General features: G+C 42.6%; 1 protein-coding gene across 1 annotated transcript in view; it reads right to left on the reverse strand.

The window, feature by feature from the left end:
- Positions 1–2,564: 2,564 nt before the first annotated feature.
- LOC115101181 (astrotactin-2-like) overlaps positions 2,565–18,685 on the reverse strand; it is a 527,175-nt gene continuing 511,054 nt past the window's right edge. Inside the window, exons 21-23 of the mRNA XM_029620468.2 lie at positions 10,149–10,249; positions 9,470–9,653; positions 2,565–3,900 (exon numbers count right to left, since the gene is read on the reverse strand). Of these exons, the coding sequence (XP_029476328.1) occupies positions 3,663–3,900; positions 9,470–9,653; positions 10,149–10,249 (523 nt within the window). The 3' untranslated portion in view covers positions 2,565–3,662. The remainder of the gene's footprint in view (positions 3,901–9,469; positions 9,654–10,148; positions 10,250–18,685) is intronic.

Here is an 18,685-nt window from a genome sequence, read left to right on the forward strand (position 1 = left end):
TCTGGGTCTCGGAGCAGTCAGTTGAAAATAAATGACCAAAACGTTCCTTCTTTTTTTGTGTGGAAAGAAAACAAACAAAACTAGAGGAAAGCATTCATTTGAAGAGAATATAATGTTACAAAACATTCTTCTTATCACTTGGAGGATTTTAATTAAGCGATAATGCCAGAGAAGCCCGTGTTCGGAGATTATATTGGCATGGTGTTGTACCGATATGTCCTCCAAACACCGGCATTATCACTTTTATACAGCAGGTTACTGGCATATTCAAATAATGATTGACATATTTTCACAAAAAAACGTTATTTCGATTAATTTATTCATACTATTTCATCATTCCACGAGATATAGTCCCGACACACATCTCAGGTTGCTACCCAATTCGGCTGGTCGTTCGTTAGATTGGTTCGGTTGCCAGAGGCACGATCCAGTCATTAAGTCTTTTTGTTCTGTATCTGTGGACGTGACCCAGTCGTTCGTTCTACATTTTCCATTGCCATACTGGCTGGCAACATTCATTTCCCTTGCTTGCTAGCCAACTACGGCTAAGTTACAGTCACATCAAACAGTGGAGCCAGAATAACAGAAAAGTAGCTGCATTTGCGTGTGTTTAAGCTGTTTTCTAGTGACATGTATTTGGATACATCCATAACAATATGCATAACGATTTCGCCTGGCATCGAAAATGTGCTCTCTCGTCAGGACACTGTTGTTTCAGGAGCTAGCCAACAACACAGCTAACACAATCACTTCAAACTGAAGCTGGAAAGACTGCAAACTAGCTGCATATCGTTTCGTATGACCTGTTTTCTATTGACATTCCTTTTATATTTATACATAAAAAATTATACAAGCTGATTCATAATTTCCACTGCCTGAGAAAAGATGTCTGCCTATATGTCTCGTCCCGACTCCCGACACGTTAATTACTATGGGACAGCTGGAGATCGAATTTCAATATTGAAACAATGTTGCAAATGTTGGAGAGACAGACAGCAAGGTTTATACAAATCTCTATACAAATCTCCAAATCCTAGTCTAAAAGAAATGGGAGATAATATCAAGATGCTTGCTGTAGTGGAGATCAAGTTTATAAATTGCCTGGCTGGGCTGATGAGACAGTGGATTGTGCAGTGAGATGGAACAGAGTAAATAAGCATTTCAACGTCATAGCTTTAGTCGGTGGTAACTTGTGGAATAGACAGCGGCTGGAATGCGGTTTTAACCAATCAGCATCCATTATTAGACCCACCCGTTGTATAACAGTGAACACCATTCCCCTTGAACTCACCCTCATGGACTGAATGGCACCAACCAAACAACACCTCAACTATCCTTCCTCAATACCACAGGTATTTGCTTACCACTTTTCAATGGATTTAGAACTGACCCTCCCCAACACTGTAAAGGTATCCATCAGTACCCCTCTCTCTCTCATCCATTCTGTTAGGTCCATACACAGCATGCACTTTTTCAGGAAAAAGACTTTTGTGTTTCACACGATATTTCCTCGTATTTGTTTTTTCACAGTTGGAATTATATTTCCGGTGCTCTGGTACATGGCAAGCAGGTGTCTGATGATGCATACTATACAGAATACTATACAGAATACTATAGAATGGATCCTCATTCACGATGACAATCATGTTACTTTCCGTCATGTACTGTGTAGAAATAAAACACTGGTTAAGTGTTGCTCATTTGTCCTTCATGAGTTTCCAATACATTTGAAAAGAAATATCAATTTCTACATATAACCTGATACTAGTCTCATGATAACCTTGTCTGATATCATAGCCAATGTCCTAGAGATAATACTACAAAACCTGTATTGTATGGCCCCCTGATGTTTACCTAAACGTGCATTGAAGTGTTACCCATCTGGACATCCTCAATTAGATTTTATGGATATAAAAATGTCAAGAACTACTATCAAAACAGTAGAAAATGAATGAAGTATGAATCCAAATGTAGGGCCTTCATTCCTTGACATGGAAACCCAAGTGCTGTTCTTGGCACCCCAGTGACATCAATGGCCTAATTTGGCGAGAATGAACATCAGGCTACTGATTCTTAAAGCACAGTTAGTTAATGTTGCATGAGTGGAAAGAGACTGGACCTGAGTGTAAAGGAATAGTTTGTGGCGTGGAGATGGAAAAATAGAACGTTTCCCAGCACAAACACACAGAGGATCGAGAGAAAGAGAGATTTTACCCCTTGGAAATGAATGTAAATATTTAGTACGAGGTCCACTAGTATAATGGGTCACTGTTGACGGTCGAAAAGCTCCAGTGGATGTTGTTGCTTACCTACCGTAAGCAGAGTGAAGGGCTAGCTGTTGTAGGAAAGTATTCACAGTTAATCCTGAGGGACGTTACATACAAGTTCACATTTGCAGCTGTTGTATTTGAATAATTCCATGAGAGGATGCATGTGTTTTGGGTTCATTATAATCTTTCACTTTCTCTCCAGCCCAGGGACTGTAGTGTAGCCTATATCGCAGATGTGAATCAATTGGTTAAAAAGAGCTCATGTCTCCTTCTTGTGGAAAATAATGCTGATGCTTGTGGTATAGTATTTAATATTTCGCATTCTTTCGAAAAAAGACAATCAAAGCCACATAATAATACACATGTTATGTACAACTTTATATTTACAATATAATAATTTACTATCACAATTGATATAACATGAAATGCAAATCAATTAAAAAACAATGAGTTGGATTTTTATGTCCATGGCTCTTGAGCGATGGAAAGTCAAGTAAAAGTTTCCTTGAAGGAAGGGATCCTAAAAGATCCATACAATCAAACAATCCATACATTTAGCATAAACTCTTGAAATTCTTTAAAAGATTTTCCTATAAAAATGTTTGCTTTTCTCTTTTCTTCCCTTTTCTTTACCAGATGACCACAATAAAGGACTATTTTTAAATATGTATTTTCCCTGCGGTTTTGGAGCTCTCCACGTCTGTGATAAACAACAACAAACAAACAAAAAAATGAAACATGGCTAGTTATTAAGGACTTCTCTAACTGCCAAGCGTTATTCACACACAGTACAATACAGCTGATAACATCACAATCCGGCTCGAAGGATTTCTCTGTAGTCTTCATTATAAACACTATGTTGTCTGCTGTAAAAAGACTATAAAGCGTTGTTAAAGTGGTGATATGCTCAAGTATTACAAATGATCAAAATAAAATTGAAATGATAATACCACTCTTAACGGTCTCCTTCCCATTGCTCCAGCCAAGAGGAGAGACATACAGGGAGTTGTTTTTCGTTTGTTTGTTTGTTTCCCTGGTAAGCTTCCAGAGCCGAAGCACCATGACAAACTGCAATATTACATTCAGTATTTTTTTCCAACCAATTTGCTTTGGGTTGAATGATAATTTACATGCTCACACCGCTCCTCCTCATTGATAGTAGTGGTCAGTAGTCACTGGCATGTACATCCAAACCGTCTTTCCTCTTCAAGCAGTTCTAGCACTTTTTTCTAATTTAAAAAATGATTTTTGAGGGCGTTTGACAGTAGTTATTCTAACATTGTCCAGTGGGGTTGAGGTTTCAGGGCTCTCCTGGTTTGGAAAAACACCAGTCAGTGGAGAGACCAGAAGCAAGGAGGAGGAGGCTACCGTGGTGTCGTCTCGCGGCCTGTCTCATCGGAGCTTGGCGTTGCCGTATGTGTTGCGCTGTACTGAGATCAGTTTCTCCATGCAGGCAGTGCGGGTCTCTTGCAGGGAGCTATGCCACACGCTGCTAGGGGGCTGAACCTCCTCGTTGCGACAGAACATGTAGGCCATGGTGTCGGTGCGGCTCTGGATGTAGGCGCTGTGGAGCAGGGCACGGCAGTACCGGCTGATCCTCTCCACCCTGCGCAGGATCAGGTGGGCTTTTCTGGGGGGGGGGGGGGGACGCATAACAGTCATCATTAGTATTAATGTCAGTATCAGCATCACTGGTATTTTTTGTCATCATTTTTTCCCCTCATGGTGATGTAACACAGGTAGCAATTCACACATTACAGCTGGGTAATAACAGGGTAACCAGAGGATTGCCGTTTCGAATCGCCGAGCTGGTTGGGGGGGAATTTGCAGGGAGTGAGCCGGCAACTGGAGGCTTCAACATCCTATATACTATCGACTGCCGTTTTGCCCTTAAACAAGGCCATATTTGTTCCAGTGGCACTACTACGGCAGCCTGTGATGTGTGTGTGTTTTTTGTCAGGTTTGGTACTGCAGCAGCAATAATTAAAGAATATCTGCGCAAATGGACCAAAAAGGCAAGTATTGTATCGTAGTGTATATAATTATGCCACACCCTGTGCCCCCATCATCACTACCACTACCATCATCATCCTCCTCATCATCATCACCGCCACCACTGCAGGAACTTGGCAAACTACTACCTGCACATTAACTTGTAACTATTATTTTCTCAAATAAGTCTTCAACAGCAGTCCAGAAAACAAACAGGTTCATTCATGTGTATCTGCACTGTGGGGTAGTTGCAGAGCAGGTTTGATTGAATTCCAGACTAGAGTAGAGAGGAGGTCTGTCTCTAGTCTGTGTTGGCAGCCTGCTCATGTTCCTGGCGAGAGGAGGGTATGTTAGAGGCCAGCTCAAGGTAGACAGGACAGGCAGACAAACTGCTGTAAGCGTGCACGCACGCACACACACACACACACAGGCAGCGCAAACAGTGTGCACGCATACACATGAACACACACACACTTGGATTCATTCCCTTACAGTACTTGACATTCTCACATACTTCATTCTCAGAAGTGAAGATTAAGCTCTGTGTGACGTGTTGTTAGGTTGATATGAACAGATAGAAATATCAAAAATAGATAGCTTTGAGGAGGAGGCATATTCCGTTTGTTTGGAGAAGTGGGTGTCTGTTAAGCGTCAGCATCAGTCTTTGGTTAAGCTAGGCGCACAGACAACCTTTTCACTTGCTTGTTAGAAAAAGGGCAACCCTTTTTCCTTCTTTCTCTCTTCAAATTCCACTGCCTACAACAACATAACATCAAACATATGAGAAAGTGGGCCTCGTGCAAGAGGGTGAATTGAGGACTGGTGGTTAAGAATGCCTCCATATTCATCATTAGAGGTTCATATTGGAGATCATAACTCACAATGTCCTAAAGCTACAGTACCAGAGAGACAGCCCTTTCTGTTTTCATCCAGCAGTATTCATTTATCTTATCAGAATGGTGAAAGATGATCATACAATTGTGAATAAAACCCCATTTGTTCATCCAATAAATAAAATAGAGTAACGTAAGCCAGTAGCACCTTTCCAAGAGAATAAAACACTCAAGACTTGTGCGAAACTGTTGCTACAGCAGAAATGACTAAATATGAATACATACAGATGTAGGGTCTTAATTTGATCGCCCTGTTGCAGGAGAATTATCCTGCAATGCAGGAAATGTAAAACTTGCAGTGTATTTGAGGTTTAAAATTTTGTAATTTCTACTTTGAAATGATCAGACTTGATTTTCCCTTACGAAAAATGTATCAACATCAACAAAAATGTCCATTAATTATAATACACATAATCATTTACATTTCCCCTTGCTGCAGGATTATTTTCCTGCTGTAGCAAACTGGCTCAAATTAAGATCATACATCTGTATGGAAACCAAAGAAGAAAAACAACCTGCATAAAGACACAATAACATTGAGCACAATTTAAAATAATGCTTCGATATAAACACTCTGTACAGTACATGCACAGTATGGCGAGAGCAAGAAATATGTGCGGTTGCGCTGTGACAATACTAGCGGTCGGTGGCTGGGTCTCAGTGTAGTCTCAGTGTAGCTCCGTCGTTCAGTCTCCCAGATTTCCTGACATCGTGAGTAAATGCTGAGGGTTCACATTTCAGTTAGGCACACTGTTACCTTTTAAAAGGCACCACCGATAGAGCCGGCTCGTATATTAACCCAACAAGGCCCTGCCCTGCCAATTTCAGGCAGTAAATCACTCTACACTGTCAGTCATCCAAACGCCTTCGTCAGGAGTCCAACATACCCCCTACTCTCCCCCTCGGTCCCCGCAAAAGCCACCTTCAATTTCCAAATCACAGAAGAAAAAACAACAACATAATCTTCCTTTAAGACAAACTTTTTCCAAATGTATGATATTATTTATGGCTGTCGGAGAGCGCTTCCAGGCAATGGGTGTGGACAAAACAAAACACAGGGCCTGAAACTTTAAACCTAATGTTGCCATCATCGCAAAACTATTGAACTGCTGGAGTTCTAACCTGGTGTCTGTCCAAATATTTTCTTTCATTCGGCCGGTAGTCTAAGTTTCTCCATCTCCATATCATGCTAATGTCCCCGGTGTCTATTCACATAAAACTGCTTTGTCGGGGTGGTCTGTCTCGGGGGGCAGACCGAGGCAGGGTTCAGCAGGAAATCTTTACGAGAATAAGGAGGAAATGGACTTGAAAGTTTAGTTAGTGTTCGTTGACTGTCAAATGTAGTGTTTGGCTTGGCGTAAGAGCGGTGTTTGGCATAGGGGCTGTAATTCGAAACAAGTATGTGACCTCATAGGTCAAAGCTGACCTTACCAATTCACTTCCCCAAATAAACACTTAAAAAAAGGCTGATTGCACAAATCGGCTTCTGCTTACAGAAGGCATGCAAAGACAGGGAAACCCAAATACCCTAATCTTCAAAAGACATTGGGGACATCTATTGCTTTGTTATGTAAGAGTTAAATAACTATTACTGACACTTAGGTATCAAACCAATCAACACATACACAGACCACATACTGTACAAAAGTGTTTATGGATTTGTACATTCAAAAGTTATTTGAGCATTTTATTTTATATTGAAAAAAAACGCTGTACCAGGACATTCAATTGGTAGAGAGAAAAGGATATACCATTTGTACGTGTCTGTAGGACCCTTCAGTTCAAAGTGCCAACCACTCAACATGACTACCCACATTGTCTACATCTGTCTATATTTATTTTGTATTTTATTTAACCTTTATTTAACTAGGCAAGTCAGTTAAGAACAAATTCTTATTGACAATGACGACCTACCAAAAGGCCTCCTGCGGGGACTGAAGCCTGGGATTAAAATAAATACAATATAAATATAGGACAAAACACACATCACGACAAGAGAGACAACACAACACTACATAAACAGAGACCTAAGACAACAACACAGCATGGCTAGAAACACATGACAACACAGCATGGTAGCAACACAACATAACAAAAACATGGTAGCAACACAACACGGTAGCAGCACAACACATGGTACAAACATTATTGGGCACAGACAACAGCACAAAGGACAAGAAGGTAGAGACAACAAGACAATCACAAAAAGCAGCCACAACTGTCAGTAAGAGTGTCCATGATTGAGTATTTGAATGAAGAGATGGAGATAAACTTCATCTCTATTCCAGCCCTGCCAGTGATAAGGCAAGGCTGGAAGACCACCATAATGGATAACTGCAGTGAGTGGAGGTCTGGGGATGTGTGTGCTTGCGTGCACACACACATGCCTGGTATGACATGAATGCCATTAGTTTGGTGATACCCTGGATCCCCAGGCAGTCCCAGTAGATAACGCCTGGTCTTGAGTGCTATCATCTAAAATAGAGAGCGAGCCAGACACTACCAGTCCAATGTGTATTGAACCCCATTTAACCCCCATAACAACAGAGAGCAAATACATTACACTGTCCATTCTGAGGACACAAATCAAGTCGTAAACACATCTCATAAATCTTACGCAAATGTCACATCAATCACTGTATAATCTTAAAAGGATTTATGTGAAATCTTACCCTGATTGATGTAAATGTCAGAAGTGAATGTCATGTGTACATAACCCAACAAGCCCTGCCCTGCCAATTTCAGGGAGTAAATAACATTCCATTGTCAGTCATCCAAATACCTTGGATTCAGCCCTCATACTATATATTTTCCCTGGTCTTTTCAGGTCAACTAAGCACTTGTATGCTCATTAATCACATGATTCAAAAGCTTAAGCTTTTATTGAAGTTAGGGAGCCTGGGGGTTGACTCCAAACTAAACAGTAAGCAATTAGTTGACTGGCTAATCACGAGAAATACAGGCTTCTCAATTGGTTGATTGGGTAATCATTCACAGGAACAAACAGCTTCTCATTGGCTTCCAGGAGACCACTGCAAACTCTTTGAAAACACTTGTAGAAAACAAACCCGCAAATACCACGGTGCGGGTTGGATTGAAAGGAGCCCTTGTGTTCAGTCTAATCCTCCAGCTCTGTGTGGGTAAAGAGTCTAGTCCTAGCCCGGGGAAACGGAGCAATCCTTTCCTGACATGGTTATGAAATCATTCCTGAGTTTACTGGGGGCTTCATGCCTTTACAAGTAACCAGAGAAGTTGGTTTTATGAATGAGTATTCCACACTATACACAAACAGTGCTGTCCCTATTAACCGCAACACTCGTGAAATGCCAACACCGGACCAGTCCCATTCCATGTACCCAAGTCCATTTGCTACGCCATAGGCTCCCTTGTAATAGCAAGGCTGTAATTTGTATATTTAGCACTTTAGTCCAGTCACCAATTGGGTCCACAATCTGATAAAAAGGTAAATGAGAGGAAATAAAAACATCTGATGAACTTGAGTAAATGAAAATGAAAATATATGGCTGTGCCGTGTGGATTCTTTGGTACTCCAATGGAACAAACCTGTTCATGATTGGTTTTATGGGCCAGGATTTGCAGTGAAAGCCTAAACCAATATTTTGCTGTCCAAAATTACAGCTGACCAAGGTGTTTGTGTGTGCATGTGGTTTGCACGTGTGTGTGTGTGTGTCTACAGGTGTGAGCCACCTTTTTGAAGATGGATGAAGAAACAATGGAGCTCCAGCAACAGACATTCAACTTATTGACTGGATATATAAGACTTCTGTAAAAACAACCTCATGTTACAGGGTTGGAAGGCGGCCATTCTGAAATCCACTGGAATGGGAAGATTCAACATTTCAGAAAACTGAAGATGACGGGGAAAAAGATAATGATGTTTTTGGCAAAGGCTGCCAAGAACCCTAAGGGATTATTGAGAATGTTGTGATTATTGCCTTTTTACTTCAAGATCATAAACAATGAAGTTCTGTTAGCTCAAATAGTTCAACTTAGACCAGTAACAGATTAAGTATCTGGACCAATTAGGTAGAATGTTGCTTATACTTGAAATCTGTGGGCCCATGGGAGAATCTGTTACTAATTCAATATTTTACCTGATCCACGATAAGGAACCTTTGGACACAGAACACAACATGTCACCGTTTTGTCAGATACTTCCCACACAGACAGTGGAAGATGACATTTGAAGTGACACTGATGCCAAGCAAACAGTGACACCAGATGTTGTGGGGACACCAGAATCACAGTGACACCTGAGACGTGTCCAAGCCTCCAAGCCTTTCCGAGCCTTACCTGGGTCCCAGCTCATCTTCGCTCCGCCAGACGAAGTCTCCAAACTTCTCGTAGTGGGAGTTGTAGTGGTGCTGCACCCTGTAAAGCAGTGGAGGGGGAATCTCCATCAGAGTGTTGTAGGCCGTCTGCTGCTCCTTGCCACTGGTGTAGCCGTTGTACAGGTTATACACCTTGTCTGCTATCTCTGACACAGGAGGAGGTGGAAGAGGGGAGAAGTCATTTAGAAGACACTCATTTAAAAGACACAAGTGAACTTGTGATATTAAGGTGGGCAAGTCAACCCAAGATCAACATCACAAGTAAATCCTAGGTGCTGGTGAAAACCTTGGTGCCCAAAAAATTAAATGTATGCCAACAACGGGGGCTCCCATAGGATGGTGCTCAATTGGCTCAGCGTCGTCCGGGTTTGGCCAGGGTAGGTCGTCATTGTAATAAAATAAAAAAACTTCTTAACTGAATTGCCAAGTTAAATCAAGTTTACATTTAAATAAATGTAAAACATTTTTTTTAAGTGATATTGTCTATTGGAGAGAGATAGGAATGGATGGTGAGGGGGCTGAATGGGGGGCTAGAGAGAAGGGGAAAGGAGAATGTGTAAAGGATGAATGGAAAGGTTTTGGGATGGACAGAATATACGAAGAGAAAATTAAGTGTGAAAGGGGTGTGTGAGAAGGAGTACCTTCTGCTCTGCTATCGTCTACCATGGGACAAGAAGTCCGCACTGAGACGAAGCTAGACTCCGAACGACTCCCTCGACTGTCCACAGCATATAGAGTGAACCTGAGAGAGAGAATTAACAAAGAATATAAATAATATTAGAGCTGACATCTTAAATCTGTCTACAACAATTAACAACCTTTTTTAAACCACATTCATATGTACTCTTACTGTATCAGGGAAAGAAACAGGCCTCTTTTGACACCAAAAAAAAAAACTATGTTGCTTCAGCCATCCCATCCCAACCTTCTTTCAAAGCTAGATGTACAGAGTTTACCCAGTGTACCCGGCTCCTACACTTTGCACAGCATTTCTATAAGCCAATGTTGACAGCCACTGAACTCTCTTTTGAAAAAAGCCACAACTCAGAGCCGGGTCAAGACCCAGGACCCAGGAGCGGGTGAGGATTCCAGAGGAACGATTACGTCAGCAAGTGGCACTGCCTGGTACTTGAAGCTACAGCAGAGGACAGACGAGCCGGTTGGCAGCAACGGCCATTACACCTAATAACTCCCTTAAATGGAACTCCCACTTCCTCTGAAGACGAAGTTCCTACTCACATATTAAGGCCTCAGAATACCTAGAGTTCCCCAGGACCTCCCAGTGGCAGTGGCTAGTACAGTACAATGTAGTGTGGAGAGATGGTCTCCTGCGAAGCACTGTACTGTAGGTAGTCCAGTCTGTCTCATATAAGTAGCTTTTAGAGACATGATGGCTGTTTATGAGACATGAACTACCAACGTGCATACATGGATATGTGCATGTAAGGATGCTGGGATGTCCAGCCAGAGCTGATTGGACAATCCCAAATTAACCATACCTTGATGGTCCTTTGGCATGGATAAAGTCAAGTGGTACTTGTCATTCTTTGCAATTCTATTTCTAGGGTCTATACTTTAAGTTGAAATGGTGGATCATCGCTAAAAGTGTGTTGGGGAAGATGAATGAAAACAAAGTCATGTTCTAAAAAATTCCCGGTCTCAGCATTATTCTGTGAGCTGACTGTTTTTATTTACTTTTCTGTGAACCATCAAACATGACCATTATCTAAACTGCAAACAGCTGGGAATAGGATGTTCAGAAGAATACATACGTGTAAATTAATATTGTTCATGATTGAACATCCAAAACAACAAATACACTATATATACAAAAGTATGTGGACACCCCATCAAATGAGTGGATTTGGCTGTAGCAGCCACACCCATTGCTGACAGGTGTATAAAATCAAACACACAGCTATGCAATCTCCATAGACAAACACTGGCAGTAGAATGGCCTTACTGAAGAGCTCAGTGACTTTCAACATGGTAACGTCATAGGATGCCACCTTTCCAAAAAGTCAGTTTGTCAAATTTCTGCCCTGCTAGAGCTGCCCAGGTCAACTGTAAGTGCTGTTATTGTGAAGCGGAAACATCTAGGAGCAATAACGGTTCAGCTGCGAAGTGGTAGGCCACACATGCACAGAGAATGGAACCACTGAGTGCTGAAGCATGTAGCGAGTAAAAATATTTTGTCCTCGTTTGCAACACTCAATAACACTCACAACTCTAACTGCCTCTGGAAGAAATGTCAGCACAAGAACTGTTCATCGGGCATCGAGCTTCATGAAATGGGTTTCCATGACCGAGCAGCCGCACACAAGCCCAAGATCACCATGCGTAATGCCAAGTGTCGGCTGGAGTGGTGGAAACGCATTCTCTGGAGTGATGAATCACGCTTCACTATCTGGCAGTTCGACAGACGAATCTGGGTTTGGTGGATGACAGGAGGACACTACTAGCCCGAATGCATAGTGCAAACTGTAAAGATTGGTGGAGGAGGAATAATGGTCTGGGGTTGTTTTTCATGGTTCGGGCTAGGCCCCTTAGTTCCAGTGAAGGGAAATCTTAAAGGTACAGCTGATGATTCTGTGCTTCCAACTTTGTGGCAACACTTTGTGGTAGGCCCTTTCCTGTTTCAGCATGACAATGCCCCGGTGCACAAAGCGAGGTCCATACATAAATGGTTTGTCGAGATCAATGTGGAAGAACTTGACTGGCCTGCAAAGAGTGCTGACCTCAATCCCATCGAACACCTTTGGGAAGAATTGGAACGCAGATTGCGAGCCAGGCCTAATTGCCCAACATCAGTGCCCGACCGAACTAATGTTCTTGTGAATGGAAGCAAGTCCTCGCAGCAATGTTCCAACATCTAGTGGAAAACCTTCCCAGAAGAGTGGAGTCTGCTATAGCAGCAAATGGGGGACCAACTCTATATTAATGCCCAAGATTTTGGAATGAGATGACAAGCAGGTGTCCACATACTTTTGGTCATGTAGCCTATCATGCATTTTTCTTCCACTGTTTCACAATGCTATTTCACTGGCAGAGCCCCCTTTTAATGTCTTGCTTTCTGTAAGTCTGCCTTTTGTTTGAAGAGCCTGTGTTTTAATACCACCAACTGATAGTTTTGTTTGTAATACAGCCTGTTAAGACATTGTTTGCATAGTTTGTCCGAACTTGTTATTCATCTAGAGAGATGTGTGGTATATTGGTATTCCCAAGAACCTCACAGAAGACGAGGGGCCAGAGTCCGTCCGAAGTTCGCTGTAGAACCTCTGCCCAGCAAAACAACACCGCATATAACAATCACATTGTTTAAATGATGTGGTCTCGTCACTGGCCAGTGAATGGAGCGGGGGGGCAGGGTCTATTCATCATGCAATTTGTAAAGTTTAGTTTAGGGCCCCGGACGCAGCTTGCCAGCGCGTTGTTGTTTTTGGTTGTTAAAGTGGTTGGCATCGAAGACAGTTACTTTGCTCCCCAGGCTAATCACAGTGCTATTATGTAAAAAAAAATTAAGCCTCTCAAAGACCAACAATGGGACAAAAGCTCTCATTAATAAAGTGAAAGGAGACTACAACAGAAACTTTCTCTAGCCTTTGTGTTTTTCCACAACGATCACCACAAAATGTATTTTGGCTGCTCTCTTCCCCGCAGTGTTGTTAACACAACTGTCAGGCATACAACGCCTGTTGTGAGTCTCCCATCCAAGATCGAAGATGGCCGATCAGATGCGCTAGCTGGGTCTGGATGACTGGGCCTGTTACCCATAGTGCAGCTGAGTGGAGTGTGAGTGGATAGACTGGGAGTCTGCGGTGGCAGGCTTCACCACTGGCATCGATAAGGATCGCCTAGGAGAACAAAGAGAGCACCGTGGTCTGGCTTGCCACGAGCATGTCAAAACAGAGGGTAACATACTGGCAACATTCTTCCAACCCTCCATACAATCCCTCTCTCTCTCTCTTACTCTCTCCGTCCATCCATCTCTCACACCATCTATTTTGTATTTATAATGGATCCCCATGCTGCCTTGGCAGCAGTTAATCTTCCTGGGGTCCAGTACAATTCAGGCAGTTATACTATTTATAAAACATTACAATACATTCACAACACGCTGTGTGCCCTCAGGCCCCTACTTATCTACAGTACAAAATTCAAGTGTACGTGTGTGTCTGTGCCTATATTTCTGTTGCTTCACAGTCCCCGCTGTTCCATAAGGTGTATTTTTATCTGTTTTTTAATGGAAGCCTCTCTAACATAATCCAGGTAGAATCAGGAATTCCCCAGGGCAGCTGTTTAGGCCCCTTACTTTTTTCGATCTTTACTAATGACATGCCACTTTGAGTAAAGCCAGTGTGTCTATGTATGTGGATGACTCAACACTATACACATCAGCTACTACAGCAACTGAAATGACTGCAACGAACTGTAGTTAGTGGCAAGGAATAATTTACACCTAAATATTTCTAAAACTAATAGCATTGTATTTGGGACAAGTCATTAACTAAACCCTAAACCTTAATAAATATTGTAATAAATAATGTGGATATTGAGCAAGTTGAGGTGACTAAACTGCTTGGAGTAACGCTGGATTGTTAACTGTCATGGTCAAACCATATTGATACAGTAGCTAAAATGGGGAGAAGTCTGTCCATAATAAAGCGCTGCTCTACCTTCTTAAATCAAATTTTACTGCTTGCATCAATTACTTGATGTGGAATAGAGTTCCATGTAGTCATGGCTCTATGTAGTACAGTGCGCCTCCCATAGTCTGTTCTGGACAGTACAAATAAAAACTGAAAGAATACCCTGTTCTGAGCCAATTGCAATTTCTCTGTTTGTGGCACCTGACCACACGACTGAACTGTAGTCCAGGTAAGACAAAACTAGGGCCTGTAGAACCTGCCTTGTTGATAGTGCTGCTTCTTCAGGATCGGTGGGTTTCCTGCGGGACGGTTGAGCTAACGTCGGCTAATGTGATTAGCATGAGGTTGTAAGTAACAAGAACACTTTCCAGGACATAAACATATCTGATTGGCAGAAAGCTTAAATTCTTGTTAATCTAATTGCACTGTCCAATTTACAGTAGCTACTACAGTGAAATAATATCATGCTATTGTTTGAGGAGAATGCACAGTTTTGAACATTACAAGTTATTAATAAACAAATTAGGCACATTTGGGCAGTCTTGACACCACATTTTGAACAGAAATACAATGGTTCACTGGATCAGTCAAAAACTAATATAATTTATACAAGCTCCGGGATAAGACATTGTTTTTGCACCAGGAATGGTCACATTTCTTACCATGGAACTGCCCAAAATCACAGGTGGCGAGAAGGACGAGTAAAACTGCCCACTCCCACGCTTCACAGGATTCGGAGAACCCTTAATGGACGGGCGAGAGGCAGGATAACTTGCCTCTCTGATTTCCTTTGTCTTTTCCTATCGTTCTCTCCCTCGCTCCCCTCAAAGCTGTCTGGCTTCTACTTGGTTGTTTGTCATCCCATGGTTTTGTCCCTGTACTATCATTTTGAAAGCTCAACAAACAATGAGGCGAACAAACGGTGGATGGAAATTTGTGTGAATTAGCAATGCCGCCATAAAGTAACGTTTGCCTTATAATTTAATGAGAAAGGAGTGAGAGAGAGAGGGGGGGGGGGAGAGAGAGAGAGAGTCATAGAGAGAGGAAGAAGGAAAGTTGAGAGGAGACAGAAAGAGGAAAAGGGAAGCGGTGAGAGAGGTAGAGAGAGAGAGAGATAGAGAGAGGTGGGGTAGGGAAGAAAGAGAGCAATTATGGTAGTATTTCTGGCATGCTAGGGAGAGGGGAAGCCAGGCAGCCTAGAGATTCATGGTCAATGACATCAGACGTTGGGTCGAGATCAGTTGAGCCGGTCCACAAATCAATCAAATGCACCAGGAGAATATAATTCCTGAGTGACCCAAGAATTTACGGCCACAAAACTAATTTACGACTTTGATTTAAAATCTCGGGTCAGGTCTGTAAGAAAGGACTCACCGCGCTAACAACGTAATATACTTTCTCTACTCCCTTTTCTATTAATTACAGGTTAACTTTATATACTGACTGCTGGCAACTGCACATATCACTGGAGGCTTGAGCAGAAATATGATTATACTACCGTAGCAGTGCCATATGCATTTTCTATCTATATCTTAACTAAAGCTACGTCTACACGTGTTGTGATTAGGTGATTTTAAGTGACTAACACGAAATCACCCAATAAAAGATATGTCTTTAGAACAAAAAAGGGAAAAGTTAAAATATGTAATTTGCACCAATAAATAAGCCTTTTTTGTGTTTTATCTCTCTAAACTCTGCCATAAAATGGATTGCTCATTCAGGTTTTCTGTACAAGCAAATGGTTTGGACTTGACATAAGCAGGGTTGGCAGCTTACTTTCTATGCAATCTGTTTCAGTTACTACCTGTTCAGAATTGTAATCAGTAAAGTAACTTTTGGATTACCCAATCTCAGTAACGTAATCAGATTATATCACTGGGTCCAAGCTCCCTGCCATCCAGGACCTCTATATCAGGCGGTGTGAAAGGAAGGCCCGGAAAATTGTTAAAGACTCAAGCCATAGACTGTTCTCTATGATTCCACAAGGCAAGCGGTACCAGTACATCAAGTCTGACACCAACAGGCTCCTAAACAGCTTCTATCCCCAAGCAATAAAACTGCTAAATAGCTAACAGAATGGCTACACGGACTTTATGAGTTGACCCTTGTATTTTTTTTTTTTTTTGTACTGTCTCTATGCACACTCACAGGGCCCTACACACTCACGCACATTGGCACTCAAACACCCATAAACACTCACTCCATAATTTGCTCACACACACACACACACACACACACACACACACACACACACACACACACACATATAATCTTCATATATGCTGCTGCTACTATGTTTATCATATATCCTGATGCCTACTGACCTTACCCCTATACACATCCACCTCTATCGATCCAGTATCCCTGCACATTGTAAATATGGAAATGGAACTGACCCTGTATAGAGTATAATGACTTACTTTATCATGTTCTTCTGATTTCTTATTTGTATTTCTCCTGTGTTATGTTATTTTCTTATGTTATTTCTAGCATTACAATGATATTGATTCAAATCAAATCAAACTGTCTTTGTCACAAGTGTAGATCTTACCGTGAAATGCTTACTTACAAGCCCTTAACCAACAGTGCAGTTCAAGAAGAGTTAAGAAAATAAACCAAATAAACGCAAGTAAAAAATTATGAAAAGTAACACAACAAAATAACAATAACGAGGCTATATACAGGGGGTACCGGTATAGAGTCAATGTGCGGGGGTACAGGTTAGTTGAGGTAATTTGTACATGTAGTTAGGGGTGAAGTGACTATGCATAGATAGTACAAAACAAATGGGGGGGGGGGGGTCAATGTAAATAGTCCGGTGAATATTTGATTAATTGTTCAGCAGTCTTATGGCTTGGGGGTAGAAGCTGTTACGAAGCCTTTTGGTCCTAACTTGGTGCTCCGGTACCGCTTGCCGTGCGGAAGCAGAGAAAACAGTCTATGACTTGGGTGACTGGAGTCTCTGACAATTTTATGGGCTTTCCTCTGACACTGGTCCTGGATGACAGGAAGCTTGGCCCCAGTGATGTACTGGGCCGTACACTCTACTCTCTGTAGCGCCTTACGGTCAGATGCCGAGCATTTGTCATACCAGGCGGTGATGCAACCTGGTCAGGATGTTCTCAATGGTGCAGCTGTAGAACTTTTTGAGGATCTGGGGACTCATTCCAAATCTTTTCAGTCTCCTGAGGGGGAAAAGGTTTTGTTGTGCTCTTTTCACGACTGTCTTGGTGTGTTTGGACCATTTCATGTAGTACACAATCCTTTGTCTTGCTCACATTGAGGGAGAGGTTGTTGTCCTGGCACCACACTGCCAGTTCTCTGACCTCCTCCCTATAGGCAGTCTCATTATTGTCGGTGATAAGGTCACTGTTGTGTCGTTAGCAAACTTAATGATGGTGTTGGAGTCATGCCTGGCCATGCAGTCATGAGTGAACAGGGACTACAAGAGGGGGCTGAGCATGCACCCCTGAGGGGCCCCAGTGTTGAAGATCAGCGTTGCGGATGTGTCTTTACCTACCCTTACCACCTGGGGGCGGCCAATCAGGAATTCCAGGATCCAGTTGCAGAGGGACGTGTTTAGTCCCAGGGTCCTTAGCTTAGTGATGAGCTTCAGTTTGCATACTGCCCCAACAACTGGTCCACAGATGATGCAATCGCCATCACACTGCACAGTGCCCTATCCCATCTGGACAAGAGGAATACTTATGTAAGAATGCTGTTTAATTACCACAGCTCAGGATTCAACACCATAGTAACCTCCAAGTTCATCATTATGCTTAAGGCTCTGGGTCTCAACCCCGCCCTGTGCAATTGAGTCCTGAACCTTCTGACGGGCCGCCCCCAGGTGGTGAAGGTAGGAAACAACATCTCCACTTCGCTGATCCTCATCACTGGGGCCTCACAAGGGTGGGTGCTCAGCCCCCTCCTGTACTTCCTGTTCACCCATGATTGCGTGGCCATGCATGCCTCCAACTCAATCATCAAGTTTGCAGACGACACAACAATAGTGGGCTTGATTACCAACAACGATGAGACAGCCTACAGGGAGGAGGTGAGGGCACTCGGAGTGTGGTGTCAGGAAAACAACCTCTCACTCAACGTCAACAAAACAAAGGAGATGATCGTGGACTTCAGGCAACAGCAGAGGGAGTACCCCCCTATCCACATTGACGGGACAGCAGTGGAGAAGGTGGAAAGTTTTAAGTTCCTTGGTATACACATCACGGACAAACTGAAATAGTCCACCCATACAGACAGCGTAGTGTAGAAGGCGCAACAGCTCCTCTTCAACCTCAGGAGGCTGAAGAAATTTGGCTTGTCACCTAAAACCCTCACAAACTTTTACAGATGCACAACCGAGAGCATCCTGTCAGGCTGTATCACCACCTGGTACAGCAAATGCACAGCCCTCCAGGCAAACTACCTTCCATCCAGGACACCTACAGCACCCGATGTCACAGGAAGGCCAAAAAGATCATCAAGGACAACAACCACCTGAGCAACTGCCTGTTCACCCCGCTATCATC

This window comes from Oncorhynchus nerka, linkage group LG19 (genome assembly GCF_034236695.1).
Source record: "Oncorhynchus nerka isolate Pitt River linkage group LG19, Oner_Uvic_2.0, whole genome shotgun sequence".
In the NCBI taxonomy this organism is placed as follows: Eukaryota; Metazoa; Chordata; class Actinopteri; order Salmoniformes; family Salmonidae; genus Oncorhynchus; species Oncorhynchus nerka.